This window comes from Castor canadensis, chromosome 18, assembly GCF_047511655.1.
Source record: "Castor canadensis chromosome 18, mCasCan1.hap1v2, whole genome shotgun sequence".
In the NCBI taxonomy this organism is placed as follows: Eukaryota; Metazoa; Chordata; class Mammalia; order Rodentia; family Castoridae; genus Castor; species Castor canadensis.
In genome coordinates this window covers 38,634,770-38,656,056 of record NC_133403.1, presented here as the reverse complement: position 1 = coordinate 38,656,056, position 21,287 = coordinate 38,634,770, and the positions used below count along the sequence as shown (strand labels likewise).

The 21,287-nt window shown below is 43.7% G+C and overlaps 2 protein-coding genes across 9 annotated transcripts in view; one reads left to right on the top strand and one right to left on the bottom strand.

The window, feature by feature from the left end:
• Brap (BRCA1 associated protein) overlaps window positions 1-10,081 on the bottom strand; it is a 31,574-nt gene extending 21,493 nt beyond the window's left edge. Inside the window, exons 1-4 of one of the 2 annotated variants that reach the window (XM_074061187.1) lie at window positions 9,778-10,081; window positions 7,592-7,753; window positions 5,965-6,160; window positions 4,640-4,853 (exon numbers count right to left, since the gene is read on the bottom strand). In XM_074061187.1, the coding sequence (XP_073917288.1) occupies window positions 4,640-4,853; window positions 5,965-6,160; window positions 7,592-7,753; window positions 9,778-9,859 (654 nt within the window). In that variant the 5' untranslated portion in view covers window positions 9,860-10,081. The remainder of the gene's footprint in view (window positions 1-4,639; window positions 4,854-5,964; window positions 6,161-7,591; window positions 7,754-9,777) is intronic. The other variant, XM_020177911.2, reaches the window with a different exon arrangement.
• An 87-nt stretch (window positions 10,082-10,168) lies between these two features.
• Window positions 10,169-21,287, top strand: part of Acad10 (acyl-CoA dehydrogenase family member 10) — a 42,615-nt gene continuing 31,496 nt past the window's right edge. For 3 of the 7 annotated variants that reach the window (XM_074061186.1, XM_074061185.1, XM_074061182.1), the window contains exons 1-3: window positions 10,169-10,428; window positions 12,342-12,450; window positions 14,413-14,612. In XM_074061186.1, the coding sequence (XP_073917287.1) occupies window positions 12,404-12,450; window positions 14,413-14,612 (247 nt within the window). In that variant the 5' untranslated portion in view covers window positions 10,169-10,428; window positions 12,342-12,403. The other 4 variants (XM_020177913.2, XM_020177916.2, XM_020177914.2 and 1 more) reach the window with 4 other exon arrangements.

Here is a 21,287-nt window from a genome sequence, read left to right as displayed (position 1 = left end):
GTGCTTGCCAGGCAGACACTTTACCACTTGAGCCACACACCTAGCTCACTGTAAGATTCATAAGCAGTTTTAAATTACATTCCAATAAGGTAAGGCCACTGTGGATTTTACATTAGTCAAATATATATATATATATATATATATATATATATATATATATATATATTTTTTTTTTTTTTTTTTTTTTTTTTTTTTTAAATTTTGAGCTCAGGGCTTCACACTTACAAAGCAGGCACACTTACCACTTAAGTCACACCTCCAGTCCATTTTGCTCTGATTATTTTGGAGATGGTGTCTCATGAACTATTTTATGGGGCTGGCCTCAAACCTCAATCCTCCCCATCTCAGCCTCCCAAGTAGCTAGGATTATAAATGTGAGCCGCTGGCACCTGGCTTATTCATGCCTTCTTAATATGACCAAGTGACTTAAACTGCTGAGGAAGTAGTTTTACTGGGAGTAGGAGAGTCTTTTCCGAAAGAAACAACCTATGTGCTGGATACAATACAGTGCATTTTTACTTCAAAATGTGTAAAGTTGGTTGTTATTTAACAAATCTCTTTAGTACTAAGAAGAGGCATCATAAAATTGCTTCCCCCATTCTTGGGAGCAATGGGTTTTTTTTTTTTTCCTGAAACACTATTGGATGGCTAAGCAATATAGGAAGCTCATGGATTGACACACTGAGAACTGACTGTCTGCAGGTATGGCTCAGCTCAGCTCAGCTCTTCAGAGTCTGCAGCACCCCAGGAACTATCTGCAGCTGTTAGAAAGGCAGATCTCTCATTGGATCGGAGCTCAATAAGTGCTCACCAAGTGACTAGGCCTCCTCAGAGGAAGACACAAAACCCACTCAATACCAGATAACTTTGGGGAGTTGTTGACCTACAGAAATGTACTTTTGTTTGTTTTTGAGACAGAGTCTCACTGTATAGGTCAGGCTAGCCTCCAATTCCGGATCCTAAATGCTGGGATTACAGGTATGAGCACCATGCCCAGCAAAATGTCCTTGTTTTTTAAATGATGACATCTACAAACAGCTGCGAATTCCAACATGAACACATGGTATCTTTATTATCTCAGCATTGGTAATGCAGCTTCACTTGCACAGTATTTACTGAGTACCTGCTATGTGTCGGGCACTGTGCTCTATACTAGGAAGAGAGTAGGGAACAAAATGCAAGTGCTCAGTACATATCAAAATGCACAAAACAAAATCCTGAATCTAACTTCAAAAAACACCGAAGAAATAACTCTTTTATTTAAAATGTTTGCTTTGTATGGAGGCAAAATTTTAAGGAAACCCAGCTTTTGTTTTTTAATTAATGTCTTATTTTTATTGTTCTCTTCTGAGACTGAACTCAAAAGACAAGTCTATCGTGTCCAGCACTCCCTTCACTGTCACAGTGATCAACTATAGGGTTGAAAATATACTTTATTTCTCAAGGGTGTCCTAGCTATCATATGAGTGTATGAGTGAAAATGAGCCAACACACTGAGAGGTTATTTGTCCTATTTTATCTTCAAGAACAACAGCATTGAATCCTGTCCTGTTTTCATGCCCTTGCCCAAACACTGAGTTTTCTAAATATTACACTACAGGTTTATAAGCACATCTCCTTATAAAACCACCAATGTAAAACTAAGGCCAACAGAAATTCAAGAAATTATAAAAGATTCAGGGAAGGCCTGTAAGTTATTAAAAATTCTTCAGCGAGAAAAAAGAATGGAACAAGAATGGAGACAGCTACCCAGTCCAGCTGACTGGGTTAGAATCTTAACTTTGACATGATCTACCTACCTTGGGAAGTGACTTATCTGTGCCTGTTTCCTCAACTACAACATACAAAGGTGTCAAGACCTAGCTCACGGCATTGCTGAGAGGATACAAGAGACAATGTGTGAGAAGCTCTTAAAACTGTATCTGACAGCTGGCAAGTGTTCAACAAGTGGTAGCTTCTGAGTCTATTATTCTCATTAGAGCCCGGTATTAACACCTTGAAGGCTTATTCTGAGGGGGTGTTATTATGTCTCAAGAAAGTCCTTGATAAGATGGGCTTTGATAAGATAATAGGGATCAGACCCTAACATCCAGGGTTAGCAATAAATAGCACAACTCCTGGTACCAAGGACCAGGATTCTATCTCCAAGGCCCAGGGAAGAAAATTTAACAAGCTGTTTCACAGTGTCAGAAAACAACTGTAAACTTGACAGAAGTGGGGTTAGGGATATAGCTCGGTGCTAAAACGCTTGCCTAGCAAGAATATGGCCCTGTGTTTCATCCCAGCAGTGCAAAACAAAGAAAAGACAGAAGAGGAAAAGATAACACAGATGTACAAAGAAAATCCACTGACAGCAACAGGAACATCCACAGTCTTGTCTGCATATTAAAAGGGGGTGGGTACCTGCTACATACAGGGAATTTGAGGGCTTACTAAATAGCTTAGTATTGTGGGTTCATTAGCTTGAGACTGTTTGAAAGCCTAATATATTCTTAAAGTTTTCCCTAATCTGGTTCTGTGGCTTTCCCTTTGTGCTACTTGTTGATCAGTCTTGTAGACAGTATAACTAAAACACTGCTGTTACAAAATGACTGGCAAACAGTGACTGTCTCCTTCAGCACACCTCCGTCCCACTCCTACTATGAGTAATCCTAGGACATGCTGCTCAAACATACATTTCCAGCTGTGTAACCCTGGGCTAATCAACACCTCTCTGCAGTCAGCGTGCTCACCTGTGAAACAAAGACAACGAGATCTGTTTTCCTCGAAGGACAGAGTGAGGAGTAAATGAGAATACTTGCTGGGCATTTTGCCTAGTAAGTCTTACACAAGAAGCTATCAATAAAGATGACCTGTTATTACCATTATTATTATTACATGGGCACCAGGTCTAACTGGCTGAAGGTGCCACCTTCCCATCATTTGCAAAGCTCCTCAGAGACCTCAGAAGGCCTGCTGGCAGTCAGTGAGATGTCTCAGTGCTTTTCCATTCTGAATGTCAGTTTGTGAAGTCCAGGTCTACAGGAGAGTTGAAACACGTTTTAAATGTCTCCGATGCTGGGGTAATTTGTAAAGGTTAAAGCAAACAACTCTGTCCTGTCATGACACAAAACCCCAAAGAAGCCCACAGAACAATACAGATATAATCCGACTGCCATTTCTTTTAACTTCCTCCAGATGACCACTGAATGGCTGCAGCTGATGTCTACTGGCAATGAGGAAGGAAGAGAGAGCAAGTAGACCTTGTGTCATGGGCTCCCTTTCACCCACAAGCCTTGGTGACCAGTGAGAAAGGAAACAGCAAATGATCTTACAGACACACCCACTTATTAATCAGCAAGTTGGAACTCTTTATCTGGGGCAAATTCAGGAAGGTTGGTTATCAAAGAAGTGAGAGAGAACTTTTTTGTGTGTGGTACTGGGACTTGAACTTGGGGCCTTCACCTTGAGCCACTCCACCAACCCTTTTTGTGATGGGTATTTTTGAGATAGGATCTCTCGAACTATTTTCCTAGGTTGGCTCTGAACCACGATCCTCCTGATCTCTGCCTCTCAAGTAGCTAGGATCACAGGTATGAGCCACCGCACACAGCCAAGAAGAACTTTTGACAAAGCCACATTTCAAGACCTAACAAAGCTGGTGCCAGTGGCTCATGCTTGTAATCCTAGCTACTTGGGAGGCTGAAATCACAAGGAATGTGGTTTGAGGCCAGCCCAGGCAAACAGTTCACGAGACCCGATCTCCAAAATAACTAGAGCAAAATGAACTGGAGGTGTGGCTCAAGCAGAACAGCATCTGCTTTGCAAGCATGAAGCCCTCAGTTCAAACCCCAGTCCTCCCTCCCAAAAAAAAGAAAAAAAAAAAAAAGAACCAATAAAATTTCAGTGGACAAATTCAACAGGCAACTTAAAAAAATCAAAAATGAATGAATGTAAGGATAGGATAGCTCATTGATAACCTGACTAGTACATAAGGCTTACCTTACTTATGCATATGAGAAGTATGCATGCTCATAAGACTGAGTAAGCAAAACCAAGAAAATACCTTTCTAACATCTCTACAACTGAGGTACTTAATGCACTAGGTGAAACAAAGAGGGATGTCAAAACCTTCCTCCATCATGCTACTTGCATGAGAATGTCCAGAATCTAAAAAATCACCCTTCTCTCAGTGTTTGTCTTTCAACTATTGTAATTTTCTATCAGGCCTTTAAAAGCATCCTTCAGAGAATGTCAAAATAATCCCTCTTGTCACCAAAATTTAAAAAATAAACAAAATGGATTTTATTTTTTAAAATGTGTCAAAAATGTGTAAAAAGAGAGTGAAAGGAAAAGGGGTAATGGAAAATAATACAACGATAATACAACTTCAAAGTCTGAGGCCTACTGCTCTACTGGGCTAGGTACCGACAGATAAGCAAACAAGACCTTGCGTCCACACTCAATCTGATTCAAAGTCACATGTATGAACCACTCTTGTCTTTCTGGTAATGAATCTAAACATTTATCTACAGTGACAGTTCCCTGGAAGATATGTCGAGAACCTTAAGTGCAAAATATTGTAAATCACACACAACATCATGCATTTTCAAAAACGCAGTTTCTGTGGCAAAGAGATTTTTAAGATCTTAACTTTTACCTGTGCACTAAACTTTATCAGCACCATATACTGATTTGGAGTAGAGTCTCTGATGATTTTCATTTGTTCAATTACTTCATTAAATGGGGCGACAAACTTCATAAGGTCGTGGCTGGTCATTGTAGCAGGGACTGTGAGGATGCACAGCATGGCGCTGCGCCTCACGTCTTCTTTTAAGGAGGTCATCTTGCTAATAAGACAAAAACTAGACTGTCTTGAGTTGATGAGCTATGGTTAGCTTAGATAACACTAGCCAGACAATTCTTACATCCAATAACAACAGGAAAAGAGAAAACTTGTAATCTTTCACCAATCAATTTAAACAGCTTGTCACTGTACTAGAGAATGCATATGATCAGAGTAAACGCAAAATTGCTTACACGTATCTGCAGGGGACTTTAAGGCAAGCTTTTAGATGTTCCATATTATACCCTCCACCAGAATTTTCAATTTCCAGTTAAAGGTCTGTTATGGTCATGAATCTGCATTAGGCCAATTCACAATTGTGTTTTATTCTGTTATGTTTGTGAACAATAATCTGTCATTGGGCAAATTAGAAGTACAACTCTAGCTATGGACCTCTCTCAAAAGGTCTAGAAGAAAAAAGGATTCTAAACCTATGAGACAATTCTAGACCATGAGTGTTCAACTCATAGGTTGAAATAGCTGGAAGAGAGGGGAAAGAAAAACCACAATGCGATCTGCTTTTGAAATACTGCAAACTCATTTGAGAGCTGTGATCCAAAATGGCTACAAGAGTATTCACTGCTTTCCCAGGAGGGAGCTGGCCAACAAGTCAGGACAAGGATAACCTTTAAGACATTAGCTACCAATTATCCAAATAGCTGATGGCCTGGCTGTGGGTTATCTAGCTAAATGCCTTTCCTTGGACCTCTAGCAAGCTTTATTTGGACCACTGAAAAGGGTAAAAAGAAGTAATAAAATTAAAATTAGTTAACTGATTTCTTGGCTTCTTTAGGAAAGATTTGTTGGGGATATGAGACTATATTGATGCTGTGGATCATTTTCTTTTCTTGTTTTGATTATTCTTCCTTTCAACTCCCCAATCACCAACCAGGTCTAACTGCTAAGAGATTATTTTCCCAGGTATTTTCTTAAGTGTGCCTACATGTTTCTTTTATGAGAAAAAGCTCTGATCCCTCCACAAGATCAACCAAATGTAAAACATCTAAGAATTCTCCAGCACAAAACATGAAAGTACTGTCTTCTTGAAGCTTAAAATATCCACCTTCCTTCAGGTCAAGAGTTTTCTCTACCTAAAGGCAAAAAATAGACCAACCCAAAAGGGAAAAATGTTTCCTTACTTTGTCTTGTATAGGTGCATAATACCATGAACTATTTCAACTGAAGGGTTTCCACTGAAGAATGAAATCTGGTCTGGAAGCTGTTTGGATGGAGACTCAGGAGCTGCGTTTATGCATTCCTTACTCTGATCTCTACTTCTCTGCACAGTGGAGGACGCTTCTGAAGACTTTTCTTCCATTGTATCTTTTAGTTCATCTTTCACAAATCAAAAATAAGCAGATTAAAAACAACTAAAAATATGCTGAAAGTTTCTAATTACATTAAGATTTCAAGTTAGACTATACACTGACAGAGAAATTGTAATACACCGTATTAAGAATTACATTCAGCCAGCACTGGTGGCTTACAATATAATACTAGCTACTTGGGAGGCTGATAGGGAGGATCACGGTTTGACACCAACCTGGGCAAGAACTGCAGGAGACCCCACCTCAATCAATGGTTGGGCATGGTGATATATGCCTGCCATCCCAAGCTATATGGGAGGCTGAGATTGGGAAGTTAGAGGCTTAAAGTCAACCTAGGCAAAAAAATTTGTGAGACCCCATCTCAATGGAAAAAAGCTGAATGTGATAGCATGTGCTTGTCATCCCAACAACAGCAGAAAGTTTAAAATAGGAAGATCACAGTCTAGGGTGGCCTGAGCAAAAAGCAAAAGACTATCTTCAAAACAACCAGAGCAGAAAGGGCATCTGCCCAGGATGCAAGCTCTGAGTCTAAACCCAGTATCGCCAAAAACAAAACAAAACAAAACAAAACAAAACAAAACATAACAAAACAAAACAAAAACAACAAAAAAACCCCAAAAACTATATTCACAGAACTGCTGAATTTGGAGGCATCTCAACTTTGAAGCATTCTTTGCCCATAAAGTACTCCTAACACCCTCAGAAATTTTAGGGTGCCTCTTACATCCAGTAGTGCTATAATACAAGCAGGGATCTTCCACCACAGACTGCTAAGTGGGACAAACACTCAGGGCTATTATGTTTGAAAATCAAACTGACCAGCTCTGGCCACCCCATGCTGGAGATGCATGGCATACCCAATCCCCCAGCTGGAATGAGTTGGCTGAGCAGGGGAGGCAGGGCATGCTTGTCTGGATGCACTTAACAACTTTCTGCTGACTTAAGTGGAAGGAATTCTCCTCAACTGGTAGAGTTGCAAATCCAGCTTGCTACAATTAATATATATATATGTTATTTGTTTGTTTATTTATTTATTTGAAACATGACCTCACTATGCTGACTAGGCTGGCTTTGAACTCGTGGGCTCAGCCTCCCAAGTAGTTAGGACTATAGGCTTAGGTCACCATGCCTGGCTTTAGGATTAATTTGTAAGAAACATTTAGAAACTAAAATGTGGCTAACGACTTAACATAAAGCACACAGGCAGTGAAAGATAAATGTATTTAGAGGTCAACATCAGGGGCTCATCAAACAACATGTACAAAATAGGTGTCACTGGGCTGGGGGCATGGTCCAAGTAGTAGAGCACACACCTATTAAGTGAGTGCAAGGCCCTGATTTCAAACCCCAGTACCACCAAACAAAAAAAGAAAAAAAAAAGAAGTAACATAAACTAGGTATTGCATTACCAAAGAATGCAGGGTTTCTGAAGGCATACCTGAGTTAGCCTTCATGGTCTCAATGATCACATCTGTCATTTCCCGACGGCCAAGGTGCTGATGGATGATTGCTGCTTTCTCCCCTGCTGACTTCCCTTCTAAACAGGCTACAGCTGAAGCGAGTGTCTTCTTTTTGATCTCTTCATCAGACATTTCCCCAGCTAAAGAACACATGAATGATTAATACCTGATAATAAAACAAGCTCCCCTCCATTCTCAGTGTCATACCCATCGATAGGTTTCCTTTTTCTCTCTGCTGCTCTCCCCCAAGATAAGACATCTTTCCGGTATCCATCCCATGTGCCTCTGGGACTCCTGCAGTACTCTCAGCAAACAGTTAAGTTATCAGCACCCAGTATAATAACTGTTCTAATGAAATTATGCACTTTCAAGTAAATCAACAAGAAGCCTGGCATCAGTGGCTCAAGCCTATAATCCTAGCTACTTGGGAGGCTGGGATAAGGAGAATCAAGGTTACTGGCCAGCCCAGGCAAACAGTGTGGCTCAAGGAGTAGAATGCCTGCTCTATAGGCTCAAAGCCCTGAGTTCAAACCCCAGTCACACACACACACACACACACACACAAATGTAAATCAACAGAAGGTTCCATAGTGATTATGCCCAGATGAACTATTGGTAAGACCAGGTAAACTGAGATCCTGTGTTGAGCCCACACTGAAGGTATCAAGTCCATTAATAAACAGTATTTCAAAAGCCTTTAGAGGTTGTCTTTTTAAACATCCCTGAATTAACCTCATGCTGTGTTTTCTTTTAATCAATGAAACATAGAAGAAAAGGAACTGAGATTTGACTTAATATTAACTTAGTATGTAATATAAGCTCTGTCAGAGCAGAGACCAGGCTAGTCTCACCCACTACTGTATTCCAGCACTTATGCCAGTGTCCGGCACAATGAGAGCTCTCTACATAGTTGTTGAATAAATGACTCCATGACTGACCTATGTAGATGTCTATATGTGGCTAATGCCAATTTAGTTGACTTTTGGAACCAGGGTCAGTTTTTGCCTTTGAAAGATACTCAACCTTGAATTAAGTAGTTTCATTAGAGATCAGCCTGGGCAATATGGTGTGACCCTGACACACACACACACACACATATTTAATCTTAGCTTAATCTTTAATTTGCAGCTCCCAAGTCCACATACTGAGGGAAGCTTCCACGGACACCATCCTTACCTGCCCCAGCCAAACAGTTTGAGTTCCCCTGACACTTCTCCATTCAGCACAGCGAGGTCCTCCATTTACTCTGTACTTGTTTAATGTACATGACTCCCTACCCAACTGCTGGCACCATAAAGCAGAGACCATGTCTAATTCTGCACACAAGGAAAGCTCCTGCAGACACCGAGAATCCATAAATCCCCTGAATGAATGCTGTCCTTGTTATTATTATTATTTGGTGGAGATGGGGTTTGAACTCAGGGCTTCACACTTGCAAGACAGATCCTCTACTGCTTGAGCCACACCTCCAATCCATTTTGCTCTGGTTATTTTGGAGATGGGGTGAACAATTTGCCTGGGCTGGCCTCAATCCTCAAACCTCAATCCTCCCAATTTCAGCTTCCCAAGTAGCTAGGATTACAGATGCCAGCCACCACTCCTGGCTGAATGTTATTATTAGGTAATGTTGGGAGGTCGAAGGAAGATTCGCAGCTGCGTTCCCCACTAAAGAGATGTGTGGCTGATGGTGAAGGGCTGACTGACTCCCAAGCCCGGCTGAATTAGAATCCCAGTTTCACCACTTACAGATAACCTTCTGCAAATCACTTCATCACTGAGCCTCAGTTTCCCAATTTATAAACGTGGCATACTACCTATCTACCTCCTAGGGAGCTGCAGCGATCATTAAAGAAGATAATGCACACGCAGTGCTCAGCGCGACGCGGGATACAAACTGTGTTTCTTAGGATAATTTTCACGGGGCACTAAATGAGTCCCTTCCAAAGCAATTAAAGCAGAAAGCTAGAGGGGAACAGGCAACACGCACAGCCCGATCCTACAAGGGGCGGAGGGGAGACGCGCCAGTTCTGAACGGCAAGGACTTCTAAGAAAGGACATCTGGGGACAGGTGGGACGGGAGGATCCCCATCACTTCCGTTTCTACCCGAGGCCAGAGCCCTCGCCGCGGCCCGTCCCCGGCCCCAGACGCGGCCGCGGGACTCACCGGCGGCACTGAAGCCGAAATCGGCTGGGACCGGCGAGTGTTCCGCGAGCTCCAGTCGGATGACAACCAGTGACACACTCATAGGGCAGGCGCTGGCCGGCGCGGGCCCCGGCGGGCTCAGGTGAGGCTGGGGGGCGAGCCGAGAAGCCGAGCCGCCCGGAGCTGGCAGCTCCGCCACCGCCTCAGCGCCGCCGCCGCCGCCGCCTTAGCAGCAGCAGCAGCAGCAGCAGCAGCAGCAGCAACAGCCCTCGCACAGCTTTCGGAGCCACAACAACCTCCACTTCCGCCTCCCGGCCGCCGTCGCTGACCCGCGAGGGTCACGCATGCGCACAAGAACGCAAGCCGAGTGGGCGTGGCTATGCGGAGTCGCGCGTGCGTCCTTCGGACCCTAGATCCCCGGGGTCGACGAGGAAGGAGAGAGCTATTGCTAGCGCCGCGGTGGGATTGCGTCCAGGCTGGAATTAACCTCCGCCTGCACCGGAGGCCTTGTCCTGAGGCCACCGCAGTGGACCGCTCCGCGAGATATCCGAATTGTCCAAGGAACCTACTCTTTGCTTTCTTGCTATCCTAAGAGTTTGAACCCCTCGCTCCAACCCCGGGTTGCTTAGTGTCAGGCCCACTTTGCAGATTGGTACGCTGAGACTCAGAGAGGTGAACTTGCTTCTCTAGGGGCTCGTGGGGACTCGATGGCAGGGTTTTTGACGGTTAAGGTAGGGTGTTGGGCGGGTTAGAAGCGCAGTGCTAGAGGCAGATTGGAGTCCCGCTCCCCGCCCTACAGCTTCGCGAGTGTTTACTGAGAGCCTCGACACTGTTGGGGTGCTTGGGGTACACTGGCGAGTAGAGTCAGCCCGTTTCTGCCCTTGTGGAGTCGACCTTCACCCCCACTGGTGCGATCTTGACCTGTCGTTTCGTAACATGATATGGTGGTTGTGAAGATGATGCGTATTGACTTTCTGGGCTATACTTCCATGAGTGTGTGTGTATGCGTGTCTTGGACCCACTAGATCTCAGTCTGCTTTCAGCAATGTTGTAGATACTAACACCTACAGTCAGCCCCAGGCATGGTGGTGCATACCTGTAATCCTAGCATTTGGGATATGAGGCAGGAGGATTGAGAGTTCAAGGCCAGCCTTGTGAGACCCTGTCTCAAAAAACCGTGGACTAGGATGAGCTATAGCGTAGTGCTAGAGTGCTTGCCTAGCATGTACAAGGCCATGGGTTCGTTCCTCAGCACCACATAAAAAGAAAAAAAACAGCAACCCACATCAGTGCCTATGTGGCATGTTGAATTGACAGAGTGCTGTAATAGTATGTAGGTGTGTCAGTGTATGGTGGACATGCGTGGGAAGATGGGTTGTATATACATGTGTAACGTCACCGCATGATATATGCATATATACAGTTGTGACTACACCCTGTGTAATGTCTCATGTCCTGTTTCACAGTTTGTCAGCCTCTGCACCATTGACATTTTGTCCCCTGACAATTCTTTAGGATATTGCTATGACACCCACTAGGTGTCAGTACCACTCTTCCCCAGTGGGGAAGAAATGTACCCAGATATTGTCAGGTATCCCCTTGGGGCCCAAATGACCCCCCCCCTATTAAGAATCACTGGTTTGTGTGAAAGTGCACAAGCCATATACACATAGTATAGTCATTAACACGCGAGACTCACGTGAACTTTTAAAGAACATGATAATAGTAGGTAGCATGTTTTTGGTGGTGCTGACCTCTTCAAGGTCTTGAGCATCCTAAGCACACACTCTACTGCTGAAGACACACCCCAGCCCTCTAATATTTAGAGGCGTGCCAGGTACTAATCTGAGTGCTTTACGTACTCTGCCTCACACAATGGTAGCAAAGACTTTAGGAGATAGGTACTGTAATTGTTCCCAAGTTACAGAGGAGGAACCTGAGGCTCAGAGAGGGGAATGTACCCAGGAACTCACTCTTAATAAGTGGCAGAGTTAGAATTTGAAGCCCGGCAATCAGATTCTAGAGCCAGAACTTAATCTCTCTACTAATCCATCTCCTTAATATACAACAACACACTATGTGTGCATATTTACGAAAGTAAAATTTAGGCACAAATCTACATTGTTCTAATCTCATTATTCTGAGTGGCAAAGAGGAGCATATTCTTTGTGGTATAGAAATGCCAGTCCAGAGAACTAGAATTGTCAGTCAGAAATAGACAAGTCATCATTTTTGTTATTGTTGTTAGGTGGTACTGGGGGTTGAACTCAGGGCTTCGTGCTTGGGAGGCACGTGCTCTACCTCTTGAGCCACAACTCCAGGCTATGTTGTAGTTCCTTCTGGCTGCCAATCATAAATCTGTCCTCAGCTTTTCCCTGTTTCTCTCTCTCTCTGCCTCTCTCTCTCTCTTCTTTACTTTCTTTTCTTTTCTTTCTTTATTTTTGAGATAAGTTCTCACTATATAGCCCAGGCTGACTTAGAACTCTGGATCCTCCTGCGTCTGCCTCCCAAAGCTGGGATTACAGTCACATACCACAACACCTGGCTCCTATTTTCTGATACATCCAGTTTTTTCATCCTTCCAGCTCATTTATACTGAGGACCTGCTCCGTGTCTAGAAACTGTGGGGAGGAGGGAGAGGACATGGATGTATATAAAGATGAATGAGACAGTTCCTGAAATGGTAGGACTGAGGTAGGCATGACAACAGTTACTGTGTAATGGGTTAAGCGCTCTACTGAAGACACGGAGAAGGAGCAATGGGAGTGAAAGAACATTGCCATAGTGTGTTTGGAAAAAGAAAGAAAGGCTTCTGGGGAGCCATGAGGACCAGGCTGTGATGTAAAAAAGAATGGAAATTCACAAGGCAGATAAAGCAAGAAAAAGGGTTCCAGTCCAGGAGTGTAGCAGGTGCCACAGCTTAGGGGGATGGGAAGTTGCAGAGTTTTCCTGCTGTGACAAGATGGCTGGGCAGTAGGTAGAACAGAACTGTCATCTGCAGGTAAAGGAATGAGCAGTGGTCACATATCCATTAGCGGGAGTGTGTGGAGGACAGGGACCCCAGAAAGGATTCAGGTCAGCCCTGCCGGCCCCAAAGACTCTCTTATCAGCTCTTTTACACCTTCCTAACCTCTGTCACCTGAGTAGCTAGGATTATAGGTATGAGCCACTGTCGCCCAGCAAGATTTCTTAGTTTAGATGCTTGCGTAGGTTTTTGAGTCCTTATGGCAGCACTGAAATGACCTGTATAAACTTGTAAGCAATTTTACCAATCTGTTTTGCTCTCACCTCATTTTTAGAAAGGCTTTAAACTATAGAAATCACATAAAAAGCTTAATGGTTTTCATGAGGAAAATAGAATTTTCCTGTGTCATATGTGTGCAAGTCTGCGTGTTGTATGTATTTTTTCCCTGAACCTTTTGAATGTAAGTTTAGGCTAAGGCAAGGGCCTGTAAGAGAGATGCTGCTGTTTTGAGGAGGTAGTGGTAGCATTGTTAGTGCTAGGAGAAGCTGGGTATGGGACATCTTGGGATGTCCTGTCTAATCTGTCTTCTCTGGCAGCCAGAAGAGGCTGATGCAGACAGAGACAGGTAAACTAGCACATGAAGGACCATTTGGACATAGCCAGGCAATAAGTGGAGAAGCATTCCAGGCCAAGGGAACAGTATATGCAAAGACAGGAGGACCCTGTGTGTTTGCAGAAACCACATATACATTTGTGTGCATGTCACCCAGACTGAGGTTAAGAAGTGGGGAGTTAACCAGGTGCCAGTGGCTCATACCTATAATCCTAGCTACTCAGGAGGCAGAGATCAGGAGGATCCTGGTTCCAAGCCAGCACAGGCAAATAGTTCCTGAGACCTTATCGTGAAAAAATCCTTTGTAAAAATAGGGCTGGTGGAGTGGCTCAAGGTGAAGGCCCTGAGTTCAAGCCCCAGTACTGCCCCTCCCAAAAAAGAAGTGGGGAGGTGTTGTGGGAAGTGGGGATCAGATCTTAGGGAGCCTTTTAGCCAGGTTGAGGAACTGAGTTTATCTTGAGGGCAATAGGGGCCATGGAAAGTTTAATTTTATTTGTTTGCAGGTGGGGATTGAACCCAAGGTCTTGCACAGACTTGGCAAGTGCTGTACCACTGAGCCACATCCCCAGCTATTTTTTACAGGGCAACTCGATAAGTTGCCCAGGCTGACCTTGAACTCTCAGTCCTCCTACCTTAGCCTCCTGAGTAGCTGTGTACCACCACGCCTGAAGGTGTATACCACCACGTTGAAGGTTTTTTTTAGGGTTAAGATATGACATGACTTGCACTTTTGGAAGATTTCTCTGGCTGATGAGTGTAAAAAGAATTGGAGGGAGGTGTGAGAAGGGGCAGGAGGATGGCCTAGGATCCACCGACAGATGGACAGACGGTGGCAGTGAGGAAGGAAAGAAATACAGATGGCGGTGTTCAAGAAGAAGAATCCATAGCGGGTGCAACCCAAGTGAGGTGGCTAAGCTAAGAGTAGGGAAAGTCAGGGCCGAATCCCACTTTTCTAGCTTGGGTACTTTGGGGAGTGGTCAGAGGGGGAGGAGATGCTGAGGTCAGTTGGGGACCAGTTCTGATGTCCGATGGATGGAGACTAAGGTCAAGCAGTGTCCTGTGCCTTCTTCCCCTGCAGCCTCGGCCTCACTATGTGCATAAGGAGACTTTTCCAATCCTCCTGTCTTCAGTGGGCACGGAGGGCAGCCATCCTGGGCCCTATCCAGTGCAGGCATCAGGGAGCACACCGATGGACACATTCTGGACGTGGTGTCTACAGAGCAGTGATTTTCGACATGGGTGGAGTTCTCATTCCCTCTCCAGGGAGAGTGGCTGCAGGTGAGCCCTTCCTTCTCTTTCCCTTTAGGGGACTGAGGTGGTGGGGAATGAGGACAATGGGGAGACAGAGAACCTTTAGGCAACAGTGTATCTAGTGGGCAGTGCGCTGGTCCTTGTGTCAAATGCCAAGCACTCCTTAGTGGCTAAAGTGTTTTGGGCAAATTACTCAGCTGCTCTGGGTCTTAGTTTCCTCATCATGAAAGTGGGACTAATAATAGTGCTAATTTTATAAGATTAATAATAATAATCTTTGGGCTTTGGGGATGTGAGAATCAACTGAAGTCAGGTGTTTTCTGTCAAAGGAGTTAATGTCTAACTGTCACTGTGTAGGTGCCAGCTTCCCTCCCCAAATTGCTGCCTGCGAACTTTGTGAAGGGTGGCTTGACCTTGCAAGGTTCTTGCAGTCAAAGAACTATTTACTAAGATGCCCTATTCTCAAACTGCTTGCTTAAAGATGAATATTGCCCAAAAGAATTTGCTTGTTCTCCCTGCTTCAAGGTCCCCCTTTTCCCACATGCCCCCGTTTCTAAGTAACCAATCGCAAAGATTGTGAACCCAAACCCATCCATCAGGGTGAGGGCCAAAGAGAGATCAAAACCAAGCTGACTCCCCTCTCAGTGTGTTCTGCCTATCAGATTCTGGTCTGTGGCTGCACCCTTCTGCAGAAGTAAAACTTCTTTTTGCCTTGTTGAGCTACTCCCAAGTGTTTCTCTGATCACTGCTTGGGAACAGTGTTTCTAAGAGCAAGAGAAATGAGACAGTCCACGGAAGCACGTGCTTGGCTCAGTGAGGGCTGGCGCATCCCATATTCTCAGTAAAGGGGAACTGTATTTAGAGTAACCACGCTTTCCTGGGAACGGTGCTAGCTGTAGAATCCTAAATGCTCAATGAACTCCCCCTGGGTCACAGCCTTGCTCCCCTAAGCCTGCACCCCAAACTGCCATGTCCAGCCTTGCCTCCTCATCCTCCCTTAGCTTGGTTTTGCTTCTTTCTTAGCTCAGTTCCACTTACACTAGATACATTCATTTTGCCTTTTGGTGTTACAAACAATAACAAAACAGAGACTGACACAAGATAGTTTCACATGAAAAAAAAAAAAGATAGTTTCACATGAAAGCTTAGGCATGTGGTCTGGGACTAGGGTTCAGCTTCATCTCTCTCCTTCCCTTCCTCCCTCACTCCCTCCCTCTCTCCCTTCCTCTGCTTCCCTCCCTCTCTCTCTCTCCCTCAGCTGTGCTGTGAGTTCTCTTTATTTCCTTCCACTTCATGGTCTGTCTTAGTTGCCTAACCTCCTGCTATAACATCCTCATCCCAGCCATGGGAAGGAAAAGGGGCCAACAGCTGTCCCTCTTGTTTGGTCTCTCTGTGGAGGCTGGCTGGCCAGTATCCTTCCTAAGTCAACCTTGTACAGGGGTTCTGTGCCTCTGTGTCTAGGCTGCCTGGCACTGCTGGGCAAACTGGCCACATGAGCTAGTTTTCATGCTTCAACCTTAGCCGGATCCTTGGTGCTATTCCAAAGCCTCTGCCTCCACTCTACTTCCTTTCACATGCATTGTCAGCTCCTCCAGGCTCCTCACTCTCACCCCAACCTTATGCTGACAGCTTGAGCTCCTCTTTTTTTATTTTTTGAAACAATTTCTTACTATGTAGCCCAGGTTGGCTGAAACTGGTGATCTTCCTATCTCAGCTGTTGGGATTATACTTCTTTTACAGAGAACATAGCGATTACTGGACAGGGAGTTGCTAGAATTCTTTCAGAATATCTTGAGAACCTACTTCCCTCTCTCCATTCCTGCTGCTTCTCCCCAAGTTTAGAGTCCAGTCTTCTCACACCCGAGCAATTGTATTCACTTCCTAACACCTGTGCCTGCCTCTGGCTCTCTGGCACTTCTGCCCTCCACACAGCACCCAGGACTGCATTCTGAGATGCACATCTTCCTTCCCTCCTATGCTTCCAAGCCTGGAATGCCTGCATATTGTCCCCCAGCTTTCACCTGGGATTCAGGGCTCTCCCGATTAGCTTCTGCCCCATGTCACACCATTTACTCACGCATCAGCTGCCCGGGGACTATGGGATGTTTTCCAAACATACCAGACACACATGCTTTTTGTATGCCTGTGCCTTTGCCAGTTCTGTTCCATCTGCTGGCCTCCACCTTTCCGTGTCTCCCCTCTGTTCAATCCTACTCTTACCTTTGTTTTCGTTTGTAGAAGTCCTAGGATTTGAACTCAGGGCCTTGTACTTGCCGGGTAGGTGCTCTTCTGCCTTAACCACGCACCCAGCCCTTTCCTTGTTGTTTCAATGACAAGTTTTGGGGGGGTATTCTTCGGCACAGTGTCTGGAATCTTCTAAGTCCTCAGGAAATCTTGTGTTTTTTTTTTTTCTTTTGTAGTGCTGTGGATGGAACCCAGAGTGCACATTTATATATGCTAGGCAAGCAGTCTACCACTGAGCTACACGCCATCCCTAAACCTGTGGTTTCTATCATTAGCTTTAAGCCTTCTCCTCTGTCAGGACTTTCTACCTTGTCCCCAGGTGGAGTGTCCTAGATAGCATGCACCACGTCTGCTTCACCTTCACCAATGCAGTGGGACCGTTCATATCTACTCTGTGGGGCTCTTGGGTTCCAGGACCCCAGGTGGAATTTATTTACTTTACCTTTCCAGCTCAGCACTGGCTCAGTCTTTCAGGAAATGTCCACCAGATAGATGAATGAACAGAGTTCTGAGACCTTGTATTCTCTCTGTAATTTCCTCGATTGAGCTTCTCATATTATTTGTTTCTGGTGAACCATATCAAAGGTAATTTGATAAAAAAAGAAAAAAAAAAAAAACACTGGTACTCAGGGGTTAGGGTGTAGTCAGTGGTAGAGTGTCTGCTTAGCATGCACAGGCCCTGGGTTCAATACCAGCCCTGAAAACCAACAAAAAAGCACTAGAATTCAGCTCACCTCAAGCATCATACTCTCGAGGTGTGTGTTGCTAGGCTGCATTCAAACCCAGGGCCGTACACATGCTAGGCAAGCCCCCACCTCTGGTCTGCATCCCCAGCTCAATGTCATACTCTTACTATTTTACATTTAAGCCAGAGCTGCGTTATCTATGACCTGTGGGGAAAATCTAGCCTGCTGTCAGTTTTCATGTGGCCTGCCAGCTAAGAGTGACGCTTGCCTTTTGAAAGAGCTGGAAAATGTCAAAACAAGAATAAGATTTTGTGACATAAGAAATTAAAATTTCGGTGTCTATAAAAATGAAGTCGTTTTGGAACACAGCCAGGCCCATTCATTTACATGTTGTCCCTGGCTGCTTTTGCCCTGTAATGGCAAGATTTGGATAGTTTTGACAAGGACCTGATAGCCCCACAACTTAAAATATACACCATCTGGCACTTTTTGGAAAAGCTCACCAAGCTTTGACTTCAGCTTTTAGCTTACTGTAAAATTAACATGAACGTGACTAAATTTTCAGAGTTTGGCCCAGACACTTGAGAGTTGTACGCAGGATTATAACTGCATGCTCAGACTTCTGCATTTTTATTGGTGTGATGGGGGAAACTTCCATCCCTGTATTTCTCTCTCTGTTACTTTGACTTCATTTTCCAGATTGCTAGTAAGGTTCAGCTCTCTGTGTTTTTTATTGTTCTTTGGCATATTTATTGCTTACTCAGTTTTTTGTTCTCTAAATTGCTCATTTTTCTTGTTGGTTTCTAATAACTTTTTGTCAGTTAATGTTGCCTGCAAACATTTTGTCCCTTCTGTGACATGTCTTTTGACTTTGTTTATAACACTTTTTTGCCATACCAAAGTTTTCATTTTTAATGTTGTCAAAGTCATCTGCACTTATTCTTTAAGGCTTGAGCTTTCTGATTCTTGGTTAACAAACTCTTTCCTTCTTTCTTTTTTTGTTTGAGACAGCATCTCACCCAGGCTGGTGAGATGGTTCATGATCAGCCCAGGCTGGTCATGAACACACCAAGGTCTTTCTGCCTCAGTCTTTTTTTTCTTTTTTGCAGTACTGGGATTTGAACTCAGGGCCTACACCTTGAGCCACTCCACCAGCCCTTATTTGAGATGGGTTTTTTGAGATAGGGTCTCATGAACTATTTGCTTGAGGCTGACTTTGAACCTTGATCCTTGTGATCTCTACCTCCTGAGTAGCTAAGATTACAGGCATGAGCCACTGGTGCCTGGCTATGCCTCAGTCTCCTAAGTTCTGGGATTACAGGCATGAGCCACCATTCCCAGAAAAGACTTTCCTTCTTAAAGTTAATAAAGATGTTCTATATTGTTTTCTGAGTTTTAAAGTTTTGTTTTTCTGATTTGGGTATTTAATTTATTGGGAATTTATTTTTGTGATGGTGCAAAATGGAGATTTAATTAAATTTTTTCCCATTTTGAAAGCCAGTTATGTCTCTCTCATTTATTGATTACAGTGCTAAAAGAGTATAAAATACAAAGGAAACTTCCTGCTGCCATCTCCCTTCCTCAATAGGTTCAGCCTTCTGTGGTTATCATTATCAAAAGTTTCTTGTTATCCTTTGAAAAGTTTTATGTATCTAGTAGGGCACCAGTGACTCACACTTATAATCCTAGTTACTAGGGAGGCAGAGATCAGGAGGATCATGGTTTGAGGCCAGCCTGGGCAAAACGTTTGTGAGACTCCACCTCAACAGAAAAAACTGGACATGGTTGCATATGCCTGTCATCCCAGCTGTGACAGGGAACATAAACTAGGAGGACCTGGGTCCAGGCCAGCCTGGGGAAAAGGTGAGACCTCTTTCCAAAATAACTAGAGCAAAAAGGGCTGAGGCAAGGCTTAAGGGGTAGAGTACCTGCCTAGCAAGCACAAAGCCCTGAGGTCAAATTACAGTGCTGCCGAAAAACATTTTATGTATTTATATATCTGTATGCATTGATTTATGAGTTTATCTGGATAAAATGCATATATATACGTACACAGATTGGATCATACTCTGCCAATTATTCTGTACATTTTTTTTTTACTTAGAATATTCTGCCAACTTTTTTTTAGGTGCTGGGGACTGAATCCAGGGCCTCACACATGCTAAGCAAATGCTCAGCCCTTTGCCAGCTTTTTCATATCGATAGGCAAAGGTCTAGTTCAAGTGTTGGCAAGCTTTTTCCCATAATTGTGTTTCATAATGTCCTTGTCAAAGGTATTTGGGTCTCTATCACAACTATTAACCTTTATCATAATAGTGAGAAAGCAGACGATAGTAAAGAAATAGATGTGGTTGTGTTCCAGTAAAACTTTATTTATGAAAACAGGTAGGAGGGCTGGGGATATAGTTAATTAGTAGTGGAGCACTTGCCTGTTACGAGGTCCTGGGTTCAATATCCAGCAATGCAAAAAACAAACACCAACAAACAAATAAACAGACATGTAGCAGACATAATTTGACCTTCAAGCCATGTTTTTTTCTTTTCTTTTTTTGTGGTGCTGGGAATGGAACTCAGGGCACATGGTGGGCAAGCACTCTAACCACTGAGCTGCACCCCAGCCCCCCAAGCCATGGTTTTTGATCATTCATCTAGTTTATATATATTAACGTGTGTGGTATTCCTTTATGTGGACGTATCATTGTTAATTTAATGTCCATTTAATTTTCTAGTCCTTTTTATTATGAGCAATTATGTACAGAGAATCTGGCATATAATCTTTGCTTACTTTTGTAAATATATTGAAGAAGTTTCTGGGAGTGGAATTACTGTATCCTGTGTATGTCAGTTTAAGTTTTTGACGGACACCACAGAATGCTCTCCTTAGAGACTGTACTTGTTTAGCTCGGTCAGCTCATGGCTGCTATCTCTGGGACTGTGAAAAGGGTTATTTGCTTTAGATTAGCCCTAAAATGAAGGAAATATTATTTTTAGATTGAGCTTTAAAGTCTTATTGTTCTCAAAGCACATATACCATACTGTTAACATTGGTTATTTCTGAAGAATAAGATGCTTGTCATTTTACTTTCTTTTTTACTTATTTATCTTTTCAGAAGTACTGGGGTTTGCACCCTGGGCCTTACACTTTCCAGGAAGGTGCTCTACCACTTGAGCCACACCTCCAGCTCTTTGCTTTCTTTTTATACTATCTATATTGTCCAAAATATTTTCAATACACAGGTACTACTTTGTTAGAAAAAAAACACAAGAGTGTTTTCATTTCAAAACAACATATGTATAAACTGTTATGTTTTAGGTATATAATCATGAATTTTATGTATAACATATATAAAAGCCCAGCAACTGTATTATATAGAAGAGAACCAACGTGTACAAGAAAAAACACCCTTATCCAAGAGTTCCCAGTAATGCACAAATGCTGATCCACATACTGCCTTAGGTCTTTGTGGATGGGAATTTTCTTGCTTATTCCACAAAGACAGTCCCCAGTGACTGGTTCAGTCTTCCAGCTGTGCTGCCAGGAAGGGTGACTGACTCACAACATTCAGGGCTTGATCTGGTCTGCTGTCAGAACCTAGCTCACTCCTTCATGCATTTCCTTATCCGTGCCACAGCAGTAAGTGACCTGATGTCTCGTCCAGCCATTTATGATATGGTGTCCTGAATCATCACATGGGGTGGTAAGGACCTAATGTTGCCTGTCGCACACATTAGTATCTGCCCCTTGCAGGACTAAGGTTGAGATTGTGTCCCC